At 35.8% G+C, this 19265-nt stretch overlaps 7 protein-coding genes across 7 annotated transcripts; 5 read left to right on the plus strand and 2 right to left on the minus strand. All coding sequences in view use genetic code 12, as the record gives it.

Moving 5' to 3' along the window:
- Nucleotides 1-267: 267 nt before the first annotated feature.
- PVL30_000204 (uncharacterized protein) lies at nucleotides 268-1716 on the plus strand (the record flags this gene model as incomplete). Its single annotated transcript, XM_001527639.2, has 1 exon — nucleotides 268-1716. The coding sequence occupies one exon, from the start codon at nucleotides 268-270 to the stop codon at nucleotides 1714-1716; it is 1449 nt and encodes a 482-aa protein (XP_001527689.2).
- Nucleotides 1717-4383: 2667 nt separating this feature from the next.
- PVL30_000205 (uncharacterized protein) lies at nucleotides 4384-5952 on the plus strand (the record flags this gene model as incomplete). The annotated part of the gene is made up of 1 exon (XM_001527640.2): nucleotides 4384-5952. One exon carries the CDS (start codon nucleotides 4384-4386, stop codon nucleotides 5950-5952), a length of 1569 nt encoding a protein of 522 aa, XP_001527690.2.
- Nucleotides 5953-6555: 603 nt separating this feature from the next.
- RPC19 (RNA polymerase subunit AC19) lies at nucleotides 6556-6963 on the plus strand (the record flags this gene model as incomplete). Its single annotated transcript, XM_001527641.1, has 1 exon — nucleotides 6556-6963. One exon carries the CDS (start codon nucleotides 6556-6558, stop codon nucleotides 6961-6963), a length of 408 nt encoding a protein of 135 aa, XP_001527691.2.
- Nucleotides 6964-7585: 622 nt separating this feature from the next.
- On the plus strand, nucleotides 7586-10326 carry DBP2 (ATP-dependent RNA helicase dbp2; the record flags this gene model as incomplete). Its single annotated transcript, XM_001527643.1, has 2 exons — nucleotides 7586-8867; nucleotides 9950-10326. 2 exons carry the CDS (start codon nucleotides 7586-7588, stop codon nucleotides 10324-10326), a joined length of 1659 nt encoding a protein of 552 aa, XP_001527693.1.
- Nucleotides 10327-12251: 1925 nt separating this feature from the next.
- CHO2 (phosphatidylethanolamine N-methyltransferase) lies at nucleotides 12252-14873 on the plus strand (the record flags this gene model as incomplete). Its single annotated transcript, XM_001527644.2, has 1 exon — nucleotides 12252-14873. The coding sequence occupies one exon, from the start codon at nucleotides 12252-12254 to the stop codon at nucleotides 14871-14873; it is 2622 nt and encodes an 873-aa protein (XP_001527694.2).
- Nucleotides 14874-15089: 216 nt separating this feature from the next.
- On the minus strand, nucleotides 15090-16016 carry MTR3 (3'-5'-exoribonuclease; the record flags this gene model as incomplete). The annotated part of the gene is made up of 1 exon (XM_001527645.1): nucleotides 15090-16016. The coding sequence occupies one exon, from the start codon at nucleotides 16014-16016 to the stop codon at nucleotides 15090-15092; it is 927 nt and encodes a 308-aa protein (XP_001527695.2).
- A 626-nt stretch (nucleotides 16017-16642) lies between these two features.
- Nucleotides 16643-18355, minus strand: NDE1_2 (NADH:ubiquinone oxidoreductase; the record flags this gene model as incomplete). Its single annotated transcript, XM_001527646.1, has 1 exon — nucleotides 16643-18355. The coding sequence occupies one exon, from the start codon at nucleotides 18353-18355 to the stop codon at nucleotides 16643-16645; it is 1713 nt and encodes a 570-aa protein (XP_001527696.1).
- Between the last annotated feature and the right edge of the window lie 910 nt (nucleotides 18356-19265).

Genomic DNA, 19265 nt, shown 5'->3' on the forward strand with positions numbered 1-19265 from the left:
ACATTCATAGACTGTGGAATATTATTCAATTCCTTTTCATATTTTGTTTTCTTTTTCTTTTCTTTTTTCTTTTTTAGCTTTGGCTTTCATTTCACATTCATCAATGCATTTTATTTTTTCGAATCGTTAAAAGCATACCTGAGTTCTTTGATACTTGTGTCTACTGACAAATTAGGTTTGTTTGATTTTGATCTTTTCAACCTCGATTTTTTTTTTTTTTTTTTTTGGCTCATTCTTTCTTTTGGGTATAAAAGATTTTAAATTGCAATGTCAAATTTGATTCTTGCACTGTTATCTACTTTAGCTTTTGGGAGTTTCGCTATAGTGTGTTTTATTGTTGCATATGCGCTGCGTTTTTCATACAGACCAAAAGAGCTGAAACCAAGGGTTTACGGGACCAAATTCAAATTTGTTGAAAAACTTCAGCGCAAAACACGAGAACCGAAATCAAAATTGTTAGTTTCAAATTCTGAATTTGAAGAAATATACAACCTTGTTTTGGGAACATATGTCAATCCGTGGTATTGTCGTATTTCCTCGTCACTGATTTTAACGCTGGATATTAAATTGGAGTTTATAAAAATCGAAAAGCTATTGAAACTGAAAAAAGTTGATTTTGGTAAATTTGTGACAAATAAAGTTATCCCCGTGATAACAAATCATTTTAGGGATGTTGCACGGGTGGGAATCTCAGACGAGGATATTGACCGAAGATGTAAATTCTCACAAAAGAATATAGAGAGATTTCTTATGGTAACATTGTCTGAGGAAGAGAAACATAGTCATCTTGTTCGAGAGCTTCTCGTGGTGATTATTGAAAAGGTAATTGCGGTGGTTAGTGATCCAGATTTAATCAATCTTAAAGTCGTTGGCCAAAGAAATGAAGCCAAAGAGTTGAAAGCGATATTGGAGGAATATGCACAGGCAAGAGGTGATCATATAGGTGACTGGGATAACCCATCTGAATACGAAGTAAGTGATGATGATGATGATGATTGTGGTGGTGTTAATGGTGTTAATGGTGATGGCAGTGATGATGGTAGAGTTAGTGAAAATGAAGATGATGAAGTTGCAACAAGGGAAGGACATGAAGAAAGTAGTGATACAGACGCATCCTTGAATTCAAGTGGGAATTCCGAGACTGAGTTTCCGATGGATTCTACTGATTTGCCCGTTTTGTGTAAAATCCAGTCTACTATTATGGAAAACAAAAAAACCATTTTCATCATTGAGGTTCAGACACAACTGAAAGCAGGCTGGTTGGTTGGGCGTCGTTTTAACCAATTCCGGGATCTTCATGCATACGTTGGTGGTAAATACAAGTTTCCTCTGGTATTTGCAAACTCGAGAAAGGAACAACTTGAGGCGTTTCTCAACGATTTGATCAAAAATGAGGTTCCCATAGCACAAAAGTTTTTACAACAGGGCCATTTCAGTGTTAAGCGACCTACGGTATTTGTGAGATTTGTTACTCAAATGATGAAAATCTTTCTCTCTATGGATATTAAGGCCTCGATAGTGCGAGCGTTACGTAGTCCACGAGAGGTGAGAACTGATGCACAAAAGTTGAAGACTCAGAGAGAAGCTATGGAAATGATGAAAAAGTATTCGCTTGTTTTGGATTTGAATTCTTTTCAATTATTGCAAAATCAAAATTACAACAAGTGTTTAGTGTATAGCATAGTCGATGAGCTAATAAATGAGTTATCGAGATGATTTCGTTTTTTACGCAAATAATAAAACTTATAATGAACTAAACTTGAGATTTTTATAAGCCGTTTCAAGATTTTTTTTTTTGGAATGTATGTACGTATTTGCTTATGTTGTCTCCTAGTTTTTTGTTCTCTCCTCAAGAAAAGTAATGAATTTTTCACTTTAAACATAGAGTTATAAAGTTATGTTTCTTTAATAAACTAGTTTTATGAGTATTTCATTTTCGATAGTGGAGCTATACTTGTTTAGATGAAACTTAGCTCGAGTTGAAGATAGAAAAAAGAAACCAGCAGAGAAGAAGAAGAAGAAGAAGAAGAAGAATAAAAAAAAACGGTTATTTGTTGGGCAGTATCAATGAACTTTCATCTACATGGAAAGGATCATCCTTGAAGTTCTTTACCCCTTTCATCAATACCTACTTTTCCCCATAGTTTCTTAAAGGGAGCTGTGGGTAAATGATTAAGCAGCATATCAATACTAGAGTTAAAGAATGGCCAAAAAGGCCCTAAAGGCCCTAAAGGACAAAAAGGATAAAAAGGACAAAAAAAAGTGGCTACATTCACAAGTGCTTTTTTGCTTTATTTGTTTTTTATTTCTTACTTCTTTCACTTTAAACCCCCGCTCTCCCCCACACACAGTTGCCAAATAATTTTTTTTTTACGAGATGTGTCAGGAAGGCTTAGCAATTAGAGTGCAAAAGACTACTTTGTTATCTTGCTTTTATACAGCCTTTCTCTGTTAGACTAAACGAGTATCTCCCTTTAGTTCATCCAAATCTGTATCTTTTTTTTTTCTTCTTCTTCTTCTTCTTCTTCTTCTCTTCTTCTTCTTCTCGAGCTAGTCTCGGTTCGTATAGAGTTGATCATATTGTTCCGATATCAACGATGAGATTAGCGAGTTTGTTCACTATTGTGGAAAACTCAATCACCCCACATCTGTAATCCTAATTTCAATACACAATAAATTCAAACAAGTCAAACAAAGAGAAATAAGGAAAGCAATTAAAGCAAAAAAAATGGTCAACAGATACCAGGGATTATCGGAGATGTATCAGCAATTTTTAATTGGTATGAACCAATAGCAACAAGAAAAAGTTGAAGGGATATTAAAATACAAAAAAGAAAGGATTAAAAAAATTAAAATAACTAAAAAATCAAAAAAAAAACCAATTAATATTAGAGAAAGAAAGCCTTGTAGCAATGCTATCTAAAGGGTAAATACATAGCAGCAAATGAACTTATTGGCAAAAAGGCGGGATGGTTAGGGATGAAATTGCAATGTAGAATTGGGGTAATGTTGAACTAAAGTGTATACGTTATTGTTTTTTTTTTTACTTTGACCAAGGTGCCCCCACGGAAAAACTTTGTTGGGGTTGTTTTTGTGGCAACAAAGGAAAAACCTCAAAATCATACAAAAGTCTACCACAAGAAAAAAAAAATAAACAAAACACAAATTCCGAACAAAAGACAGGAAACATGGTACGTTTGTGTATTTGTATAAAGCGGAAGATAAGCAACACGAAAAGTTTGGAGGATACATTGTTTGTGAAAGGAATGATGCTTTAGTCTCTCATACTAACTACAGGAGAAAGAGAAGTTGGGGGGGGGGGGGGGGGAAGAGGGAGAGGGGAGGGAAATGATAGAGTTTCTTATTCTCAACAGCAAACCAACTCCGCTTCCCCTCCTTTCTTTTTATCTTACAACGAACAATTATTATTAGTTTTCTTTTTTTTTTTTCATTTTTTTTCTTTGAAATTCATTCTTCTCTCCTTTTCACCCTCTTTTTACTTTTCAATGAAAACATCCTAGCTCTTGAACAACAAAAGATTATGAAACCAGCCCCGCAAGGCTCCTCCAAAATACATGGGCAGAATTCTCAAAACCAGTTAACCATTCATTCTAAATTCTTTTTCAAAGAAACAGAAATGAAAAAAAATGAAACGGCAGTTTTAACCTTCCATTGGCTATATAAATTAATCTTAGTTTTGGAAGAACTGCTCATAACACGCGACATTCAACTTTGTTACTTTATTACTCTGTTCTTCTATATCACAGAGACGAGCGACATTCTCCGTTTCTCCATCCCTAACAACATTCTTCCCCACCTTATTTAATATGCACAATTACTAAAAAGCCCTGTCTCCCCCAAAACAACAAAAAAGAAATTTTCTTTTTCTTTTTCCTTTTTTTTCTCCTTCAAGATTCCACTTTGCTTTACATTACAAGACTTTGTTAGTTCAAGCTCCTATTCCATTGTTTTGGCTGCAAATAGTGTCCCCCCAACCACCTCCACCAATGCCAATGTTGAATTAATTAAAAAAAAAACATTATGGATGTTTACTCTAATTGTACAAATTGCCGTAGAGTGTTAGATTGGCAATGTGTTATAATGTTACAATGCCCTTTTGTTTGAATTCATCTTTCCATTATGTAACGCTTTTGTCTCTTTTTCTTTCTATTCATATTTCTTAGTTTTTATTTTTATTTTATTATTATAATTTTTTTTTTTTTTATTAATTTTTGCCAATTTCTATTAAAGAATAAAGTGTTGGAGGAATACCTCTAGTATAAATTGTAGCTTGTTTCTCCTAGGTTTTGGCATCACCACTATTGCAATTTCAAGAAAGAGGTTGAAACCAAATCAAGCTCGAATACACATAAACACATCAATATGTCTGCTGAGAAATCCGAGTTTTCCCATATTGAAGAGTCCAAGGCTCAAGCTACACACTATGAAGTCTCAAGCGACTTAAAAAGATCCGACTCTGAGTTGGGTCCTCGCGAAATTGCTGAGGAACAAGACTATTATACCAACTTGCCAGAATCATTGCAGGATTTGACTCAAGAAGAGTTGAAACAACTCGACAAAAAGACACTTCGTAAGATCGATTTGAGATTGATGCCCATGTTGATCTTTATTTATATCTTGAACTATATCGATCGAAACAACATTGCTAGTGCCAGATTAGGTGGATTGGAAGAAGACTTGGGCCTCAAGGGAAACCAATACCAAATCTGTATTTCCATCTTGTTTATCGGATACATCTTGTTTCAGGTTCCTTCAAATATGCTATTGAACAAAATCGGACGTCCATCAACGTATTTGGCCGTGGTTATGACTATTTGGGGTGCCATTTCCACTTGTACTGCTGCAGTGCAAGGATTTGGTGGATTAGTCGCAATCAGAGCATGCCTTGGTATCGTTGAGTCTGCATTCTTTTGTAGTGCATTGATGATCCTTGCTTCTTGGTACGACAAAAAAACATTGGCAAGTAGAAATTCTATCCTTTACTCGGGTTCCTTGATCTCATCTGCATTCAGTGGATTGTTGGCAGCCGGTATTTTGGAAATGGACGGATTGGGAGGAATTCAAGGATGGAGATACTTGTTCATCATTGAAGGTGGTGTTACCGTGCTCACAGTTCCATTTGCCTACTTCATCTTGCCTGATACCCCAGCAAACACAAAGTTTTTGTCACAACAAGAAAAAGACATCATCCAATGGAGGTTGCAAAAAGATGTTGGTGTGAAAGATAGCGACAAAGAAGCTGAAATTTCCGATTGGGAAGGTTTCAAATTGGCCGTGAAGGATATCAAGATGTGGATGCTTTGTGGTATGCACAGTTTCTTGGTTGCTGCTTGCGGTGTCACTAATTTCTTCCCCACCATTGTTGGAACTTTAAACTTTAACCACACAATTACCTTGTGTTTAACTGCACCACCATACGTTGTTGCCGTTGTAGTGACATACTTTTGGGCCAAGAATGCCGATAGGACTGGAGAACGTACATTGCATGTGATTATCCCACTTATTTGTGCATTAGTTGCATTCATCATTGCGGTTGCCACATTGAACACGGGTGCACGTTACTTTTCAATGATTTTGATGATCCCTAGTCTTTACTGTGCATTTGTGGTGATTCTTACTTGGATTTCCAACTGTTGTCCTAGACCACCTGCAAAGAGAGCTATTTCCATTGCAATGGTGAACTGTTTGAGTAACAGTACTTCCATCTGGAATGCATTCTTGTATCCTTCAAGCGATGGTCCTCGTTATGTCAAGGCCATGAGTTGTAACATTGCATTCTTGGTGTTGTCCATATTGTTTGTTGTGATGTTGAGAATCAGATTAATGGTGTTGAACAAGAAGATCAAGAGTGGTACTATGAATTGGCAACTGGAGTTGGGTAAAGGTAATGATGGAAGCAAGATTTCACCAGACTTTAGATACTTGTACTAATCAGGTGGTACATGTACAAGGGAGTTGTAGGAGGAGAATTCTCCTAAAAAAAAAGAAAGAAATAAACCCCCCCCCCCTTTGCCAAAAGAAGAGAGAAAGAAGGTGGAGAGGTGGTTGTAACGCTCAGATTCAATTCGCTTTTTATACTTTATATTAATATATATATTTTTTTGGTTTGAATGATAACGATAACTATTTTAGAAGACAGCAGTCTATCTGTTTTAATTATGTATCTCTATATACATCTCTATTTTAAATACTTTATGTTTACGTTTGTTTCTTAGAACTGCTGTGTCGTAACTAAATGTTGTACATGTCGCAAATTCTCAGTGTCGCTGGAAAAAAATTAGTAATAGCAAAACACAAAATTGCAATGAATTAAATCGTTCAACCAAAGCTAGCAAGAAAACGAGAGATCATCGAGAAAGAGAAGGCAAGAGGAAAGAGAAGGCAAGAGGAAAGAGAAGGCAAGAGGAAAGAGAAAGCCACCATTGAGTCGACCTAATTAGTTACCCATATAGAGTATTCATAAATTAACCACTTTTACTGAGTCCGTTCTTTATATTTTTTTTCCCCAAACTATTCCAATAAAACCATAAGAAGATGTCACAAGAAGATACACACATGCAAGATGCTAACCATGCTGCCAATGCAGTGTCACCTTCCCCATCGGAAGAAGAAATCATCTATGATGCAGATAAGATCAGGATTCTCCCAGGTTCGCTGGAAGATGGCACTTCGGCCTCTTTTCAAATATTAGATGAAGATCACACTTTGGGTAATGCTCTACGCTACATGATCATGAAGAACCCTGAAGTGGAGTTTTGTGGGTACAGTATACCTCATCCAAGTGAGAACAAGTTGAATGTGAGAATACAAACATATGGTAATATTTCTGCAGTAGAGGCGTTGCACCAGGGATTAGATAACTTGAGTGAATTGTGCGATGTTGTGGAAGAGAAATTTGAAGAGAAATTGAAAGAAGGTAATTACAGTAGAGAGGAGGTGTAACCATGATGTGGAGTATAGTGGAATTGAAAATAGAAAGAAATGTTGATATAGCAGCCGTGTATACTGAGTAATTACAATAGTAAGATTCATATCAATATAGAATTTCGCTTCAAATAATGAACGATTAGGAAAATGGGCAATGGGAAGTGATTCCAACGTTTTGAAAAGTTTCTCTAGTAATCCTTAATTCTAATTTCTAATGTTTCTCAATGCTTCTTTAAATTGAAACTTCATCATCATAATCTTTTGACTAGCAATGCACGTGCACAACAGAAGATAAAAGAAAGAAGATTAAACAAAAAAGAAATAAAACAAAATAAAAAATAAAAAAAAAATTGTTAATGGGTGCGATGCGATGCGATGCAAAAAAAAAAATATTTCTTTTTTTTTCTTTCTTTTTTTTTTTCTTTTGTTCCCTCTTCTCGCTCGCTCTCTCTCCCCCCCCTTCTTCCTCTTCCTTCTTTCTCTACTATAAGTATAAATAAATCTTACATTGCCCTCATCTTCTTTCACAACATTTTTCTTTTCTTCTTTTCTTTTACGTTTGAACACAAACATTTTTATCTTCTTTTCCTGGTAACTTTGCAAAACAAAAAAAAAAGAGCATAATATACCAATGACAATGTCTTACAACGGAGGATACGGACAAAATAATGGCGGCTACGGTGGTGGCCAAGGTGGCTACGGCGGCAGAGGTGGTGCTGGCGGTTATGGTGGTGGTAGAGGTGGTGGCTACGGTGGTGGTGGTAGAAGCGGTGGATATGGTGGCAGAGGTGGTGGTGGAAGATTTCAAGATACCAGAGTTGAATTGACTACCCCTGAATGGGATTTGGAATCTTTGCCAAAGTTTGAGAAAAACTTTTACAACGAACATCCAAATGTCACTGCCAGAACTGACCGTGAGATTGAACAGTTTAGAAAAGAGAATGAGATGAGTATTTTGGGTCATGATATCCCACACCCAATTACATCGTTTGACGAGGCTGGATTTCCAGACTATGTTTTGAATGAATTGAAGAATCAAGGTTTTCCCAAACCAACAGGTATTCAATGTCAAGGTTGGCCAATGGCTTTGAGTGGTAGAGATATGGTTGGTATCGCTGCTACTGGTTCAGGTAAGACTTTGTCTTATTGTTTGCCAGGTATTGTGCACATCAATGCTCAACCATTGTTGAAGAGAGGTGATGGTCCAATTGTTTTGGTTTTGGCCCCAACCAGAGAGTTGGCTTGTCAAATCCAAACCGAATGTAGCAAGTTTGGTGCTTCATCTAGGATCAGAAACACTTGTGTTTATGGTGGTGCTCCAAAGGGACCTCAAATTAGAGATTTGGCCAATGGTGTGGAGATTTGTATTGCTACTCCAGGTAGATTGATTGATATGTTGGAGGCTGGAAAAACCAACTTGAAGAGAGTTACCTACTTGGTGTTGGATGAGGCCGACAGAATGTTGGATATGGGATTTGAACCACAGATTAGAAAGATTGTTGACCAAATTAGACCAGATCGTCAAACTTTGATGTGGTCTGCTACATGGCCCAAAGAAGTGCAAAACTTGGCTAGAGATTACTTGGATAATCCAATCCAAGTCACAATTGGTTCATTAGAATTGGCTGCTTCACACACAATCACACAGATTGTGCAAGTTGTTACCGAATACCAGAAGAGGGATTTGTTGGTTAAGCATTTGGAAAGTGCTTTGGCCGACTCAAACTCCAAGGTTTTGGTTTTCGCATCGACAAAGAGAACTTGTGATGAAGTTACAAGTTATTTAAGAGCCGACGGATGGCCTGCATTGGCTATTCATGGTGACAAGGAACAACACGAGAGAGACTGGGTGTTGAAAGAATTTAGACAAGGTTCACACTCTATCATGGTGGCAACTGATGTTGCCGCAAGAGGAATTGGTATGTATAATCATTTTGGAGAATGGAATTTAGTTTTCACCACTCCATTTCGATACTATTAACATTTGATTTGATTTTATTTTTCTAGGGAAGCAAGGAAATTATGCCAGTAAAGGTATAGTTTTCTTTTTTTTATTTTTTCATTTATTGAAAATCAAAAAAGTTTTAGCTATGGCAGGTTCCAAGCTTGGACTTTTTCTTGGGAGATTTTTTTTTTTATTTTTTTTATTTTTTTATTTTTTTTTCACATTTTGGCAGTTCATTTTTGAAAACTGAATCTGGGACATTTATTGGTTGTCATTTGACAATTGATGAGTGATGATTTTTTTTTACGAAGCAAAAGATCAAACGATGTACACACGTTTATGCACAAATATATTACATTGATTTTGAATGATGACAATAGTTTTTTTTTTTTCTCTTCTTTTTTTACTAGTTTGTTTTTGTTTTTCAACTAGTATTTGGGAAGAGATGTTGGAGCCTGGAACAATTTTTATTTTGGAAATTGTCTTGAGAATTGAGCGCAAACAATTTTGTTTATGTGCTTTTAGTTTTGAGGGCTTATTTGAATATCTTTTTCTTCTTTTTTTTTTGGTTTTTTTTTCCTTAAAAAGTAAAAGAAGAGACACGAAGAAAGAAAAGGTTATGAAATATGTCATTTCATTTATTGTTGTTATTGTTAATGTTGTCGTGTGTGTATAGTGATCTGAATCTTTTGGTGAAAGGAAAAAAAATAGTCCTTGTTATAGGTTTTCAATAAATGGATGGGTGGATGCAATCTGGACTGGGTTTTTGTTTTTGCGTTTTCTATTTTTTTTTTCATCAATTTTTGGACCCGCACCCCCCAGTTATTGCTTCCCCCCAATTTTTTGTGATAAATCAAATTCTTATTTTTTCTTTTGGAAAGAAAACAAAAATAAATTTCAATCTCCTGTAGTGTCTTCCCTATAAGATTTATTTTCTTAATTTTTTGTTGTTTTTTTTTTATCGGATTTTCGCCTTGAAAGTTATATCGAATTTCGAATATTTTTTTAAAAAGTGAAGAATTTTGTTTACTAACAGTTGTATTTTTATTTTTTTAGATGTCAAGGGTATTACGCACGTTGTCAACTATGACATGCCAGGTAACATTGAGGATTATGTCCACAGAATTGGTAGAACTGGTCGTGGTGGTGCAACTGGTACAGCTATTTCCTTTTTTACCGACAATGAGAAGAAATTGGGTGGTGACTTGTGTAAGATTATGAGAGAAGCTAAACAAACCATTCCTCCTGAATTGCAAGCTTATGACAGAAGAAGTTATGGTAGTCACATCAGATATGGAAGAGGTAGAGGTGGTAGAGGCGGAAGAGGCGGTTGGGGTGGTAGAGGTGGTGGTAGAGGCGGTGGTAGAGGCGGTGGTAGAGGTGGATACTCTAGTGGAAGCAACACTGCGCCATTGGGTAACCGTCGATTCTAATGCTGTAGAAGCTTTCGCTCATTCACCATCTATTTATTTCGTGACGAGACAACTTGTCAGTATGCAAGTACTGTGACTAAGGGGTCGAAGAGTATTTATTAATTATTAATTATATTATTTTTTTGTTGGTACTAATTCGCTATTATACAGATACATACATACATATATATATATATATATTCATTACATTGAATAATTTGAATTATACTTGTAGAGCAGTTTGTAGTGTAGATTATCAGTTTTAGTTTATTTTGGCAATTTTCACTAACTTGAAGCAATTTGTAGCCTGTACTCACCTACAGAACATCAAGATACGAAAAAAAAAAGAAAAAAAAGAATAAGTAAACATAATTTTCACATGCTAAAAAAACGCAAAAAGACGCACAACGTAAAGTGCAAAATGTAAAGTGTCACAAGACCGACAGATTTGTTTTCCTCTTTATTTATTTTTTTGGGAACCAACAAAAAACCATTGAAAAAAAATAAACAAAGAGGAAAAGAAAATTACATATACACATCTCTACATGTATATATATAAACATATAATATATGTATATATATATATATATATAGCTGAGGTTAGTTGGTAAAGGTAAGAGGGAAGGTGCCAAGGGTCGTGAATGTCCGGTGTTGACCGATCCTGATTTAATATAATGGTTTTGTACTTGCTTTGGAAAATTTGAAAATAAAAATGAAACCAAAAAAAAAAAATTTAAGGTGTAGGAAACACTTCTCACAGCTAGGGTAGTTTCAATTCTTCACTGTGTTGTAGAGTATTCTTCATCCTTCAAATGATGATCACATAATTTTTGAAAATGTAGTCGTACTAGAACTGGTGGATGTGGTGGAACTTGTAAAAAACAAAAAAAAAAAAAAGAATTCGGTTAAAAACTGGAGTTTTGGTATGGGCAGTTTGACACAAAAACCCCGTTTGGCTCACAATCTCTTTTGGCTTGTAATTTTTCGGGTATTGCATTGATAGGAGTACTCCACAGAAATCCAACACTTTGAAGAGATTGTTCCGTCATTCACCATAATATACCTAATTGTACGTGTTTTTGGTTAAACATGTAGTTCAATTTTTTTATTTGGGGGAAAAAATATACTGTAATACTTTGAACATATATATATATATATATATATTCAATTTTCACCCATTCATTTGTTTTCTTGGATTGAACAATATAAATACATTTTGATCTGCAAATTTCGCCGGAATAAAAATTTTCACCTATTCCACCCCTCTTCTTGTCTCTTTCCAAATCATTCTTTTTTTGTCTACACCAAATCATTTAGCAGGTTCATACTTTAGAAAGTTTTCTATTCTTTGTATAGAAGAAAAAGCCAAAAAAACAAACAGAAAGAAAACTTATTCAACAGTTGATTGAAAAAATCTAACGAACCCTTTAGACCCGGTGTAATCAAAGACAAAGTTCGTGAATAGTTTTATACACAAAATTTCGACAAAAAGTACATACTATCTTTAATTGAAAAGAAAGAGAATCAAGAGAGCAAGCATTCCATTAACCATAATATTGTCAACCTAAGTACATCGAAGTAGCCTTACATTTTGAAAGAGTTATCAAATCTGCCAGCTTAAAGAACTTTCAATCTATAAGCAATTGCTGTATTTTATAAAGAACAACAACAAGAAGAAGAAGAAGAAGAAGAAGAAGAAGAAGAAGAGATCCGTTGGAGTTCAAACTACTTTATAACAACTAACTTACTGTGTCGATATAAACCCTCCCCCCCGTCCTCCGCATTCTGGCGAAAAAAAAAATTTAGATCAAACTGCTTACACACATTTTGTGTCCAATTTTTTTTTTATCTTTTTTTTTCTTTTCCAACGCATATTTAATCATAAGCGCAGCTAAAAGCCACCATTTTGATTTTACATGACCACTACTCAATTGAATTCACCACAAATGAGCGACACAAGTCTATCATCAGCTGAAGAGAAACAAGGTTCTTTGAGTGCTATTAAGTTGCAGCTGGAAGCTCAACTGCATGCTCAACTGCAAGCTCAACTGCAAGCTCAACTGCAAGAATGGCTGGGTCCTAAAGGTGTCACTTTCTCTGGCGAGACTTTTATAGTGCCAGAGACTCACGATATGGTAAAGACGCTTTTCGACCCCACATTACACAAATCCAATTTCGAATTGATCATTTTGGCCTGTCTCTTTGCCAACTTGGTTGTATTTGCCATCCCTCTGAACCAAGTAAGAACATTGGTGTTTATCGGACTCTATGTGTTTTGGAGGTTGTCCTACAATTTTGGTATTGGATACTTGTTGCAACAACAATCTCTCCATAACAGATTGGTCGATTGGGCTAAAGAAGGAAAATTATTTGATGAGAAAAATAAACTGTTTTGGGCCCAATTCGTCCAGCACGAAGTCAAATCGCAAAGAGGTAAAGATTATGCTATTAACTCATTGCCAATTGAGTTCAACACGTGGCTTGTGTTTAGAAAATTTGTTGATTTGATTTTGATGTCTGATTTCATAACTTTTTGTTGCGTGGTTTACACTTGCGCTGTGGAAAATGCCAGTGACTTTACAAACCATTGGTTGGTTTGGTCAAGAGTGCTTACTGGTATAGGCTTAATCTTATTCAATTTGTGGGTCAAGGTTAACGCACACAATACAATAAAGGATTACGCTTGGTACTGGGGTGATTTCTTCTTTAGACAAATCAACAATGAAGAATTGATCTTTGACGGGGTGTTTGAAATGGTGCCACATCCAATGTACTCTGTAGGGTATGTGGGCTACTATGGATTCGCATTAATAGCCAAATCGTACACTGTGTTGGCCATTGCAATTTTTGGACATTTCTTGCAAATGATCTTTTTGCATTACATTGAAAACCCACACATTGACAAAATTTATGGTCCCTCTAAAAATGAAATTAACTTGATTAAAATTTTAAAGTTGAAGGACCTTAAAAGCTTTGACAATATGCCACCTTTGGTGGGATTGTACAACTTCAACTGGATGAGATCTAGTGATCTTTTGAATTTGCTCTTGGTTGCCACGTATGCTGTTATTCTTCCGCTTTTTTCACAAAGCACAACACAGTATTTTGCATTAACTGTAACTACCAAATTGATTGAAAGTTTTGGAATAAGTACTTTGCTCGTGTTGCAAAGTTATTCAAAGTATTTTACGAAATGGTGTCTTTCAAACGATATCCCAGTAGAAAAATCCTTGAACAACTGGGCAGTGATGTACAATACTTTGATCAACTTGACTTACTCGTCCTTGTTTGGATTAAACTTGATGTATTTTTTGAGAGGTTCTGCTGATTTACTTTACCATGACTTGCTATACTTGAGGATCTTTATAGGTACCTTGCTTATTTTCACACAAACTTGGATTAATGCATCTATAATTGACCTGATTGGATACTTTGGCTGGTTTTATGGTGATTTCTTTATCCCCAAATCTCAGAGCTTTGCTAACCACTTGACCAAAGCTGGTGTTTACAGGTATTTAAACAACCCGGAACAAATATTTGGAGTATGTGGTGTTATGGGAGTGTTTATTATTTGGCCAACATTTGAAAACTTAACCTGTTGTGTATTGTGGGTGCTTAGCAACTTCATTCGTATCAACTTTATTGAAAAATGGCACATGATTAGACTCTATGGTGAACAAGAAGTGAACCAAGACTCTGGTGTTACAAAGACTTTTAAAAAGCATTTGATCCCTGAGGTGATCCAGAGAAAAATTAGTGGAGATGAGCCACTGAGAAGAAGACCTAGTAGTCCTTCCCTTGCTGACTCATTGGACACATTTATCAAGGAGTTGACTAATTCTAAAACCAAATTATCCCAACAAAAATTAGTAGAATTATCTCAAAACTTGTCCTTTGCCAATTCCAATTACAAATTGACCATTGAAGGGTTGAAATATAACGATTTAAAAACAGCAAAGTTTGCAACTTTGGGTTCACCATTAAAAGTCATTTGGCAATCCCCACTGGCTACCCACTCTTCAAAAGACTGGATTGGATTATACAGAATAATCAATACCACTTATTCAAGAAATAGAACCATACTTTCTTCTGCTGGAAGATGGACATATTGCCCAGACGCAAATGGATCGTACGTCTTTGCCAGGAACAAGTTGTTCTGGGAAGAAGGGGTTTACGAATTTAGATACCATTTGGATGGAAAACACGATGTTGCATACATTTCGGAGCCATTCGAACTCAAGCATGAGTCTGTAAGTGTACCTTTGCATGATGATGAGGTTGAAGTTTTTGCTCTTGCTTTAAAAGAAAAAATTTTCGATAGATTGCTTGACATTGAGTCCACCACTGTACCTATTGCTCAAGTTGCCACAAGTCAAACAGATAATGTTTTAGCGACATATCAACTTCTCAGTTCTGTCATTTCTACTTCTACAAAAGTCCAAATCAGCTCAAAGATATTCTTAAAGTCCGACCAAATCACGATCCTTGACGTGGCAAGGAAATTGTATGACATCAACAAGGTCCTTGATGAGTTATCGTACGACCTTAGTATAAAGAAGGATGAATAGATGAAATAGGTGGGGATTTTTAGTATATAGTTTTATCTGTCCAAATAATTGCGGAGGTGCATGTATGTATGTAAAATAGAGTATAGTATAGATGTTGTTTAACTGTTTAACTATTTAGTCACTCGCTAGTTTCGTTGGTTTTTTGTTTGCCTGTTTGTTTGTTTGTTTATTTGTTTGCTTATTAATTTATTTATTGCTCTATTAATTCATTTACCGTCAGTCGTCACTGTTTTCATACGCCAGGATGAGGTATGAGTTTAAGTTAGCTCTGATCAACTTGGACATTTTACAACATTCATCAATGAGTTTAGTCAATTTTTCCTCCGATAACTCTACCTTATCACCACCTTCTATCCATAAACCGACGATTTCGTCATTTTTCATATTCATGAAACTGAACAAAGCAGAAACAACTCTATCATCGTCATTTTCAGCATTGAAACTTGCGCTGTGCCCACCACCAACCAAAATATTCCCCAGCTTGGTAAAATTCACACAACCAGAACTAACAATATCTCTCACCTCCAACCCAGTATCCAACACTGCCATACTTGTGCAAATAGTGATCCAATGCAGAAGCCACAACAATCCGCTTTCGTTATTTCTCACTTCTTGTTCATCCAACGATATCACGCTGATTTGAATATCAATTGTAGATTTCGGGTACTTTTCTAAAATGATGGAGGGAAGAATGCAGTTCTCCACATATGAACTGATTCTGTGTTCGATGGCACTCATACCCGTCCCTTGTGCCTGTTGGTGTTTATTATTCAGTGCGTTATCTATAGAATTGTTATTGAAAAGGTCGCCACAAGGTTGCAATACATGTGGTAAAAATTTGGTCTCGACTGAAAGGGTAGCCTTGTCTATGAAAGAGCCACGAATTGGTTTAGGACCAAATACCGAGACTTCAATTATAGTACGACCTATCTCTAGGTATGCAGAACCGTTAGAGTTTTGAATTATTCCTTGTTTGAGATAGAATTTAGGAAGCAAAGATCCCGAAAATTGTTGATGTGTCTGTTTCTGTTCCTGTGTCTCTGTCTGCATATGTATCTGCAGTTGTTCTGCATCGTCGTGTTTCTTTGGAATTATTGGAGTAATAAGATTAACTGGGCCTAAAATTCGTCTTCTATCTGTCATGGTGTAAAAAAACTTTCTGTTAGTTTGAATGCTCTGCTTGTGTTATCAACTCGGCAAAGAAATAAGTTTTGAAGAATAGGCTAAGTAGGATTCAAAATTAGAAAAAGGGCCAAAATAAAATTCAAAAATAGTTGAGATTCGATTGTGGATTTAACAAAACTTGGGACAAAGTGGTGGAAGGAAGGAAGGAGATGAGAGAATCTAGAAGATTGAAATAGAGAGAGAGAGAGAGAGAGAAAAGCTACAAAGAAGAAAAATGCATAATTGGAACGCTGTTAGGGAAAACGCTACCGTCTACAAATGGGAATATCCATCCAAGGGCATCATGAAAATCACACTTAATATTGTTATTCAAACAGATACCACTTGAATTTTGAAAAGAATATGAATTAGGAAAAATGAAATTGAAAATGAAAATTAAAAGGAAAGGACAGAACCAAAGAGCTTACTCCTTTTTAACAACTAATCTTTAGTTTATTTCAAAATCGTTCTATAAGTCTAATTTTGTTTAAAGAAAATAAAAATAGTCAAAAAAAAAAAAAAGAAGAAAGAAACAAATCAACATACTAACCCGATGTCCATCCAATGTGATTAAAAGACTCAAATACGACAATATCTATTATTCTCTACTCTCTTGAACATTCTCTTCCAAAAAGTGAGACTTTCAACCAGTCTACACATACCAAAATTTGATTCTTCACTGAAAGACACATGTAAATGTATGCAGATCTCCAGAACAAGAATGTCATATTTCCACCAGTCGACACATTGGACCATGAGCCCCATGCCAAATCTGCCACTGCTTTTTCACTTCCAATGTAGGCCAATGAACCTTGGTAATTGTAAATGAACTTTGGTAAGTTTCCTTCCAACCTATCGGCTCTTTGCTTTAAAAATTCTGATGCATCTGGATCATTTGCGATTCTGTACTTTAAGCTTTCCAATTTTTGTAATTTTTCAAAATATTTGGCAAGATATTGTCCTTCTTGGAATGCAACTTGTGCTGTTGGTGGATACTTGCTAAAAGTGCAATCGCCAAGAGCAAAGATATTTTTGGAACCTTTAAGTTTCAAGTTGTCATCAATCAAAAATCCACGTTTGGCTGATTTTTGCGCATCAATTTTACTCATCAATACATGGGTAAAGTCTCTTGTGGCATTACCCGTAGCCCATATAAGCATTCCGTATGGAATGATTTCTGTCTGTTTGGAGCTCTTGTGGAACGCAGTAACATAGTGATCGTCAACATGAGTAATTCTGGTATCAGTAACTAAATTGATATTAGTTTCCTTGAAAATTTGATTTGTATACTCAACCAATTTAGGATTGAATGTGTGCAAGACTTTTGGTTGCGACTCAACCAAAGTAACTTTGAGATCTTTTGCAACATCGGGAACCCACTTTTTCAAGTCTTGATCAATGTAATCCTGGATTTCGCCCGCGGCCTCAACACCGGTGGGTCCACCTCCACAAACAATAACATGCAATAATCTTTTTCTTTCTGGATCGCCTTCGGGTAAAATATTTGCTGCCTCAACCAAATCAATCAAAGTTCTTCTAATCCTTGCAGAATCGCTAATCTCCTTGACAAAAGTTGAGTGTTCAGCAACACCGGGTAGTCCAAATGTTGAAGGTTGAGCTCCAATTCCAACAACCAAGTAATCATATGGGATATTGGCAACAATGTGTTCTAAACCATGTTCTTCAGCTTTACCTGGGTGGGTAGACGATGAGGAGTTTTTGGCATGGCCAGAGTAAACAGTGGTTGATTGTTGTACTTTCAAGACATTATTCTCGGGGTCAATATCAATTGCTTCTGCTTCCAAAAACTGTACATATCCTTTGCATCTTCTGGTGATTGATCTCACGGGTTCAATGATTGACCTCATTTCAACGGTTCCGGTGGGAACCGAGGGAAGTAAAGGAGTAAACAAGAAATAGTTTCTTGGTGACACCAAAATAACATTGTACAATGTAGTATCCAAGCTCTTCAATAATGGAATAGAGCCCCATCCTGAGCCAAGTATCACCAAAGTTTTCTTCTTTTCTCCATTGGGGAATGTGGCAGTTTGTGGCTCCTGGTCAAGAGGGTGGTTTTCAAGGTAGACTCTATAAGTGATCCATGCTAGAAACCCAGTGACTCCCAAGGCACCGGCTCCGAGTGTGTATTTGAAAAACTTTACAAATTTGCCTTGTTTGGGCTTGATCTTTGGTGCACCTGGTGGTGTTTTGGAAATGGTAGACGCGGATCTAATTGATTGAAAAGAAAGAAATTGATGGTTTCTAACGAGTGCGTGTTGCGGTGACGTCAACCGTTTAATCGCCAACCTGTTCAACATCACTTAGTCTTCTTTTCTGTTTTTTTTTTTTTTTTGAAAAATGATTTATGTTTCGAGTATAGAGGGTTGATTGGTATACTCTATAAAAATATAAATCAATTTTTAACAATAAATTGGGAAGCAAATATTTTGGAAATAACAATAACTTTTTATAAAAGAAGAAGAGGAAGAAGAGGGAGGAGGAGGAGGAAGAAGGAGGAGGTATAAATTGGAAATAAAGATAAAATATATAAAGGAGAAGAAAAGGATCGAATCTCACATGTATTCTTTTCGACTATATGACATAATAATCCGATTACTTTTCATTTCCTACACCTGCTGTCTTTTTATTTTCCATATATATTTATATATGTATACATATATTTGAATATGCAAAATTCACTCAAAAAAAGAGCATAAAAACTACAAACATAACAGGTTGAAATGTATTTAAAAGAATGAAAGAGTATAAGTCCAAATCAAACCTTTGTTTTTCCAAAGAAGAAATACCAGCTTAGTTTGCTCTGTTTAATTCAATGTGCATGGATTACACTCTTTTGCTTTATATATTTAGCAATCCATTAGTTTGTTGTGAGAAGAGAGGCCTTAAAATGTGTTGAACAATAGAAACTCTGAAAATCCGAAAATCTGAAAAAAATAATAAAAAAAATATAAAATGAAATTAAAATAGGAAAAACGCACCATCCATGATTACAGAGAGTATTCAACGAAAACATACTTGCTTGAGCAAACAACAACAGCAATCTTGAATTGAGGGGGGGGGGGGGGGGACCAAGTCTCGAAAGCGTGTGAGACAATCACCGATTACAAGGTTTCGAGAGTATTCATATGTTATTTTTTACCTGACCTTCAAACAACACATTGCTTTGTCCTCTTCTCATATTACATTACACTATCCCTCTTCTTCTTC

This window comes from Lodderomyces elongisporus, chromosome 1, assembly GCF_030384665.1.
Source record: "Lodderomyces elongisporus chromosome 1, complete sequence".
Classification (NCBI taxonomy): domain Eukaryota; kingdom Fungi; phylum Ascomycota; class Pichiomycetes; order Serinales; family Debaryomycetaceae; genus Lodderomyces; species Lodderomyces elongisporus.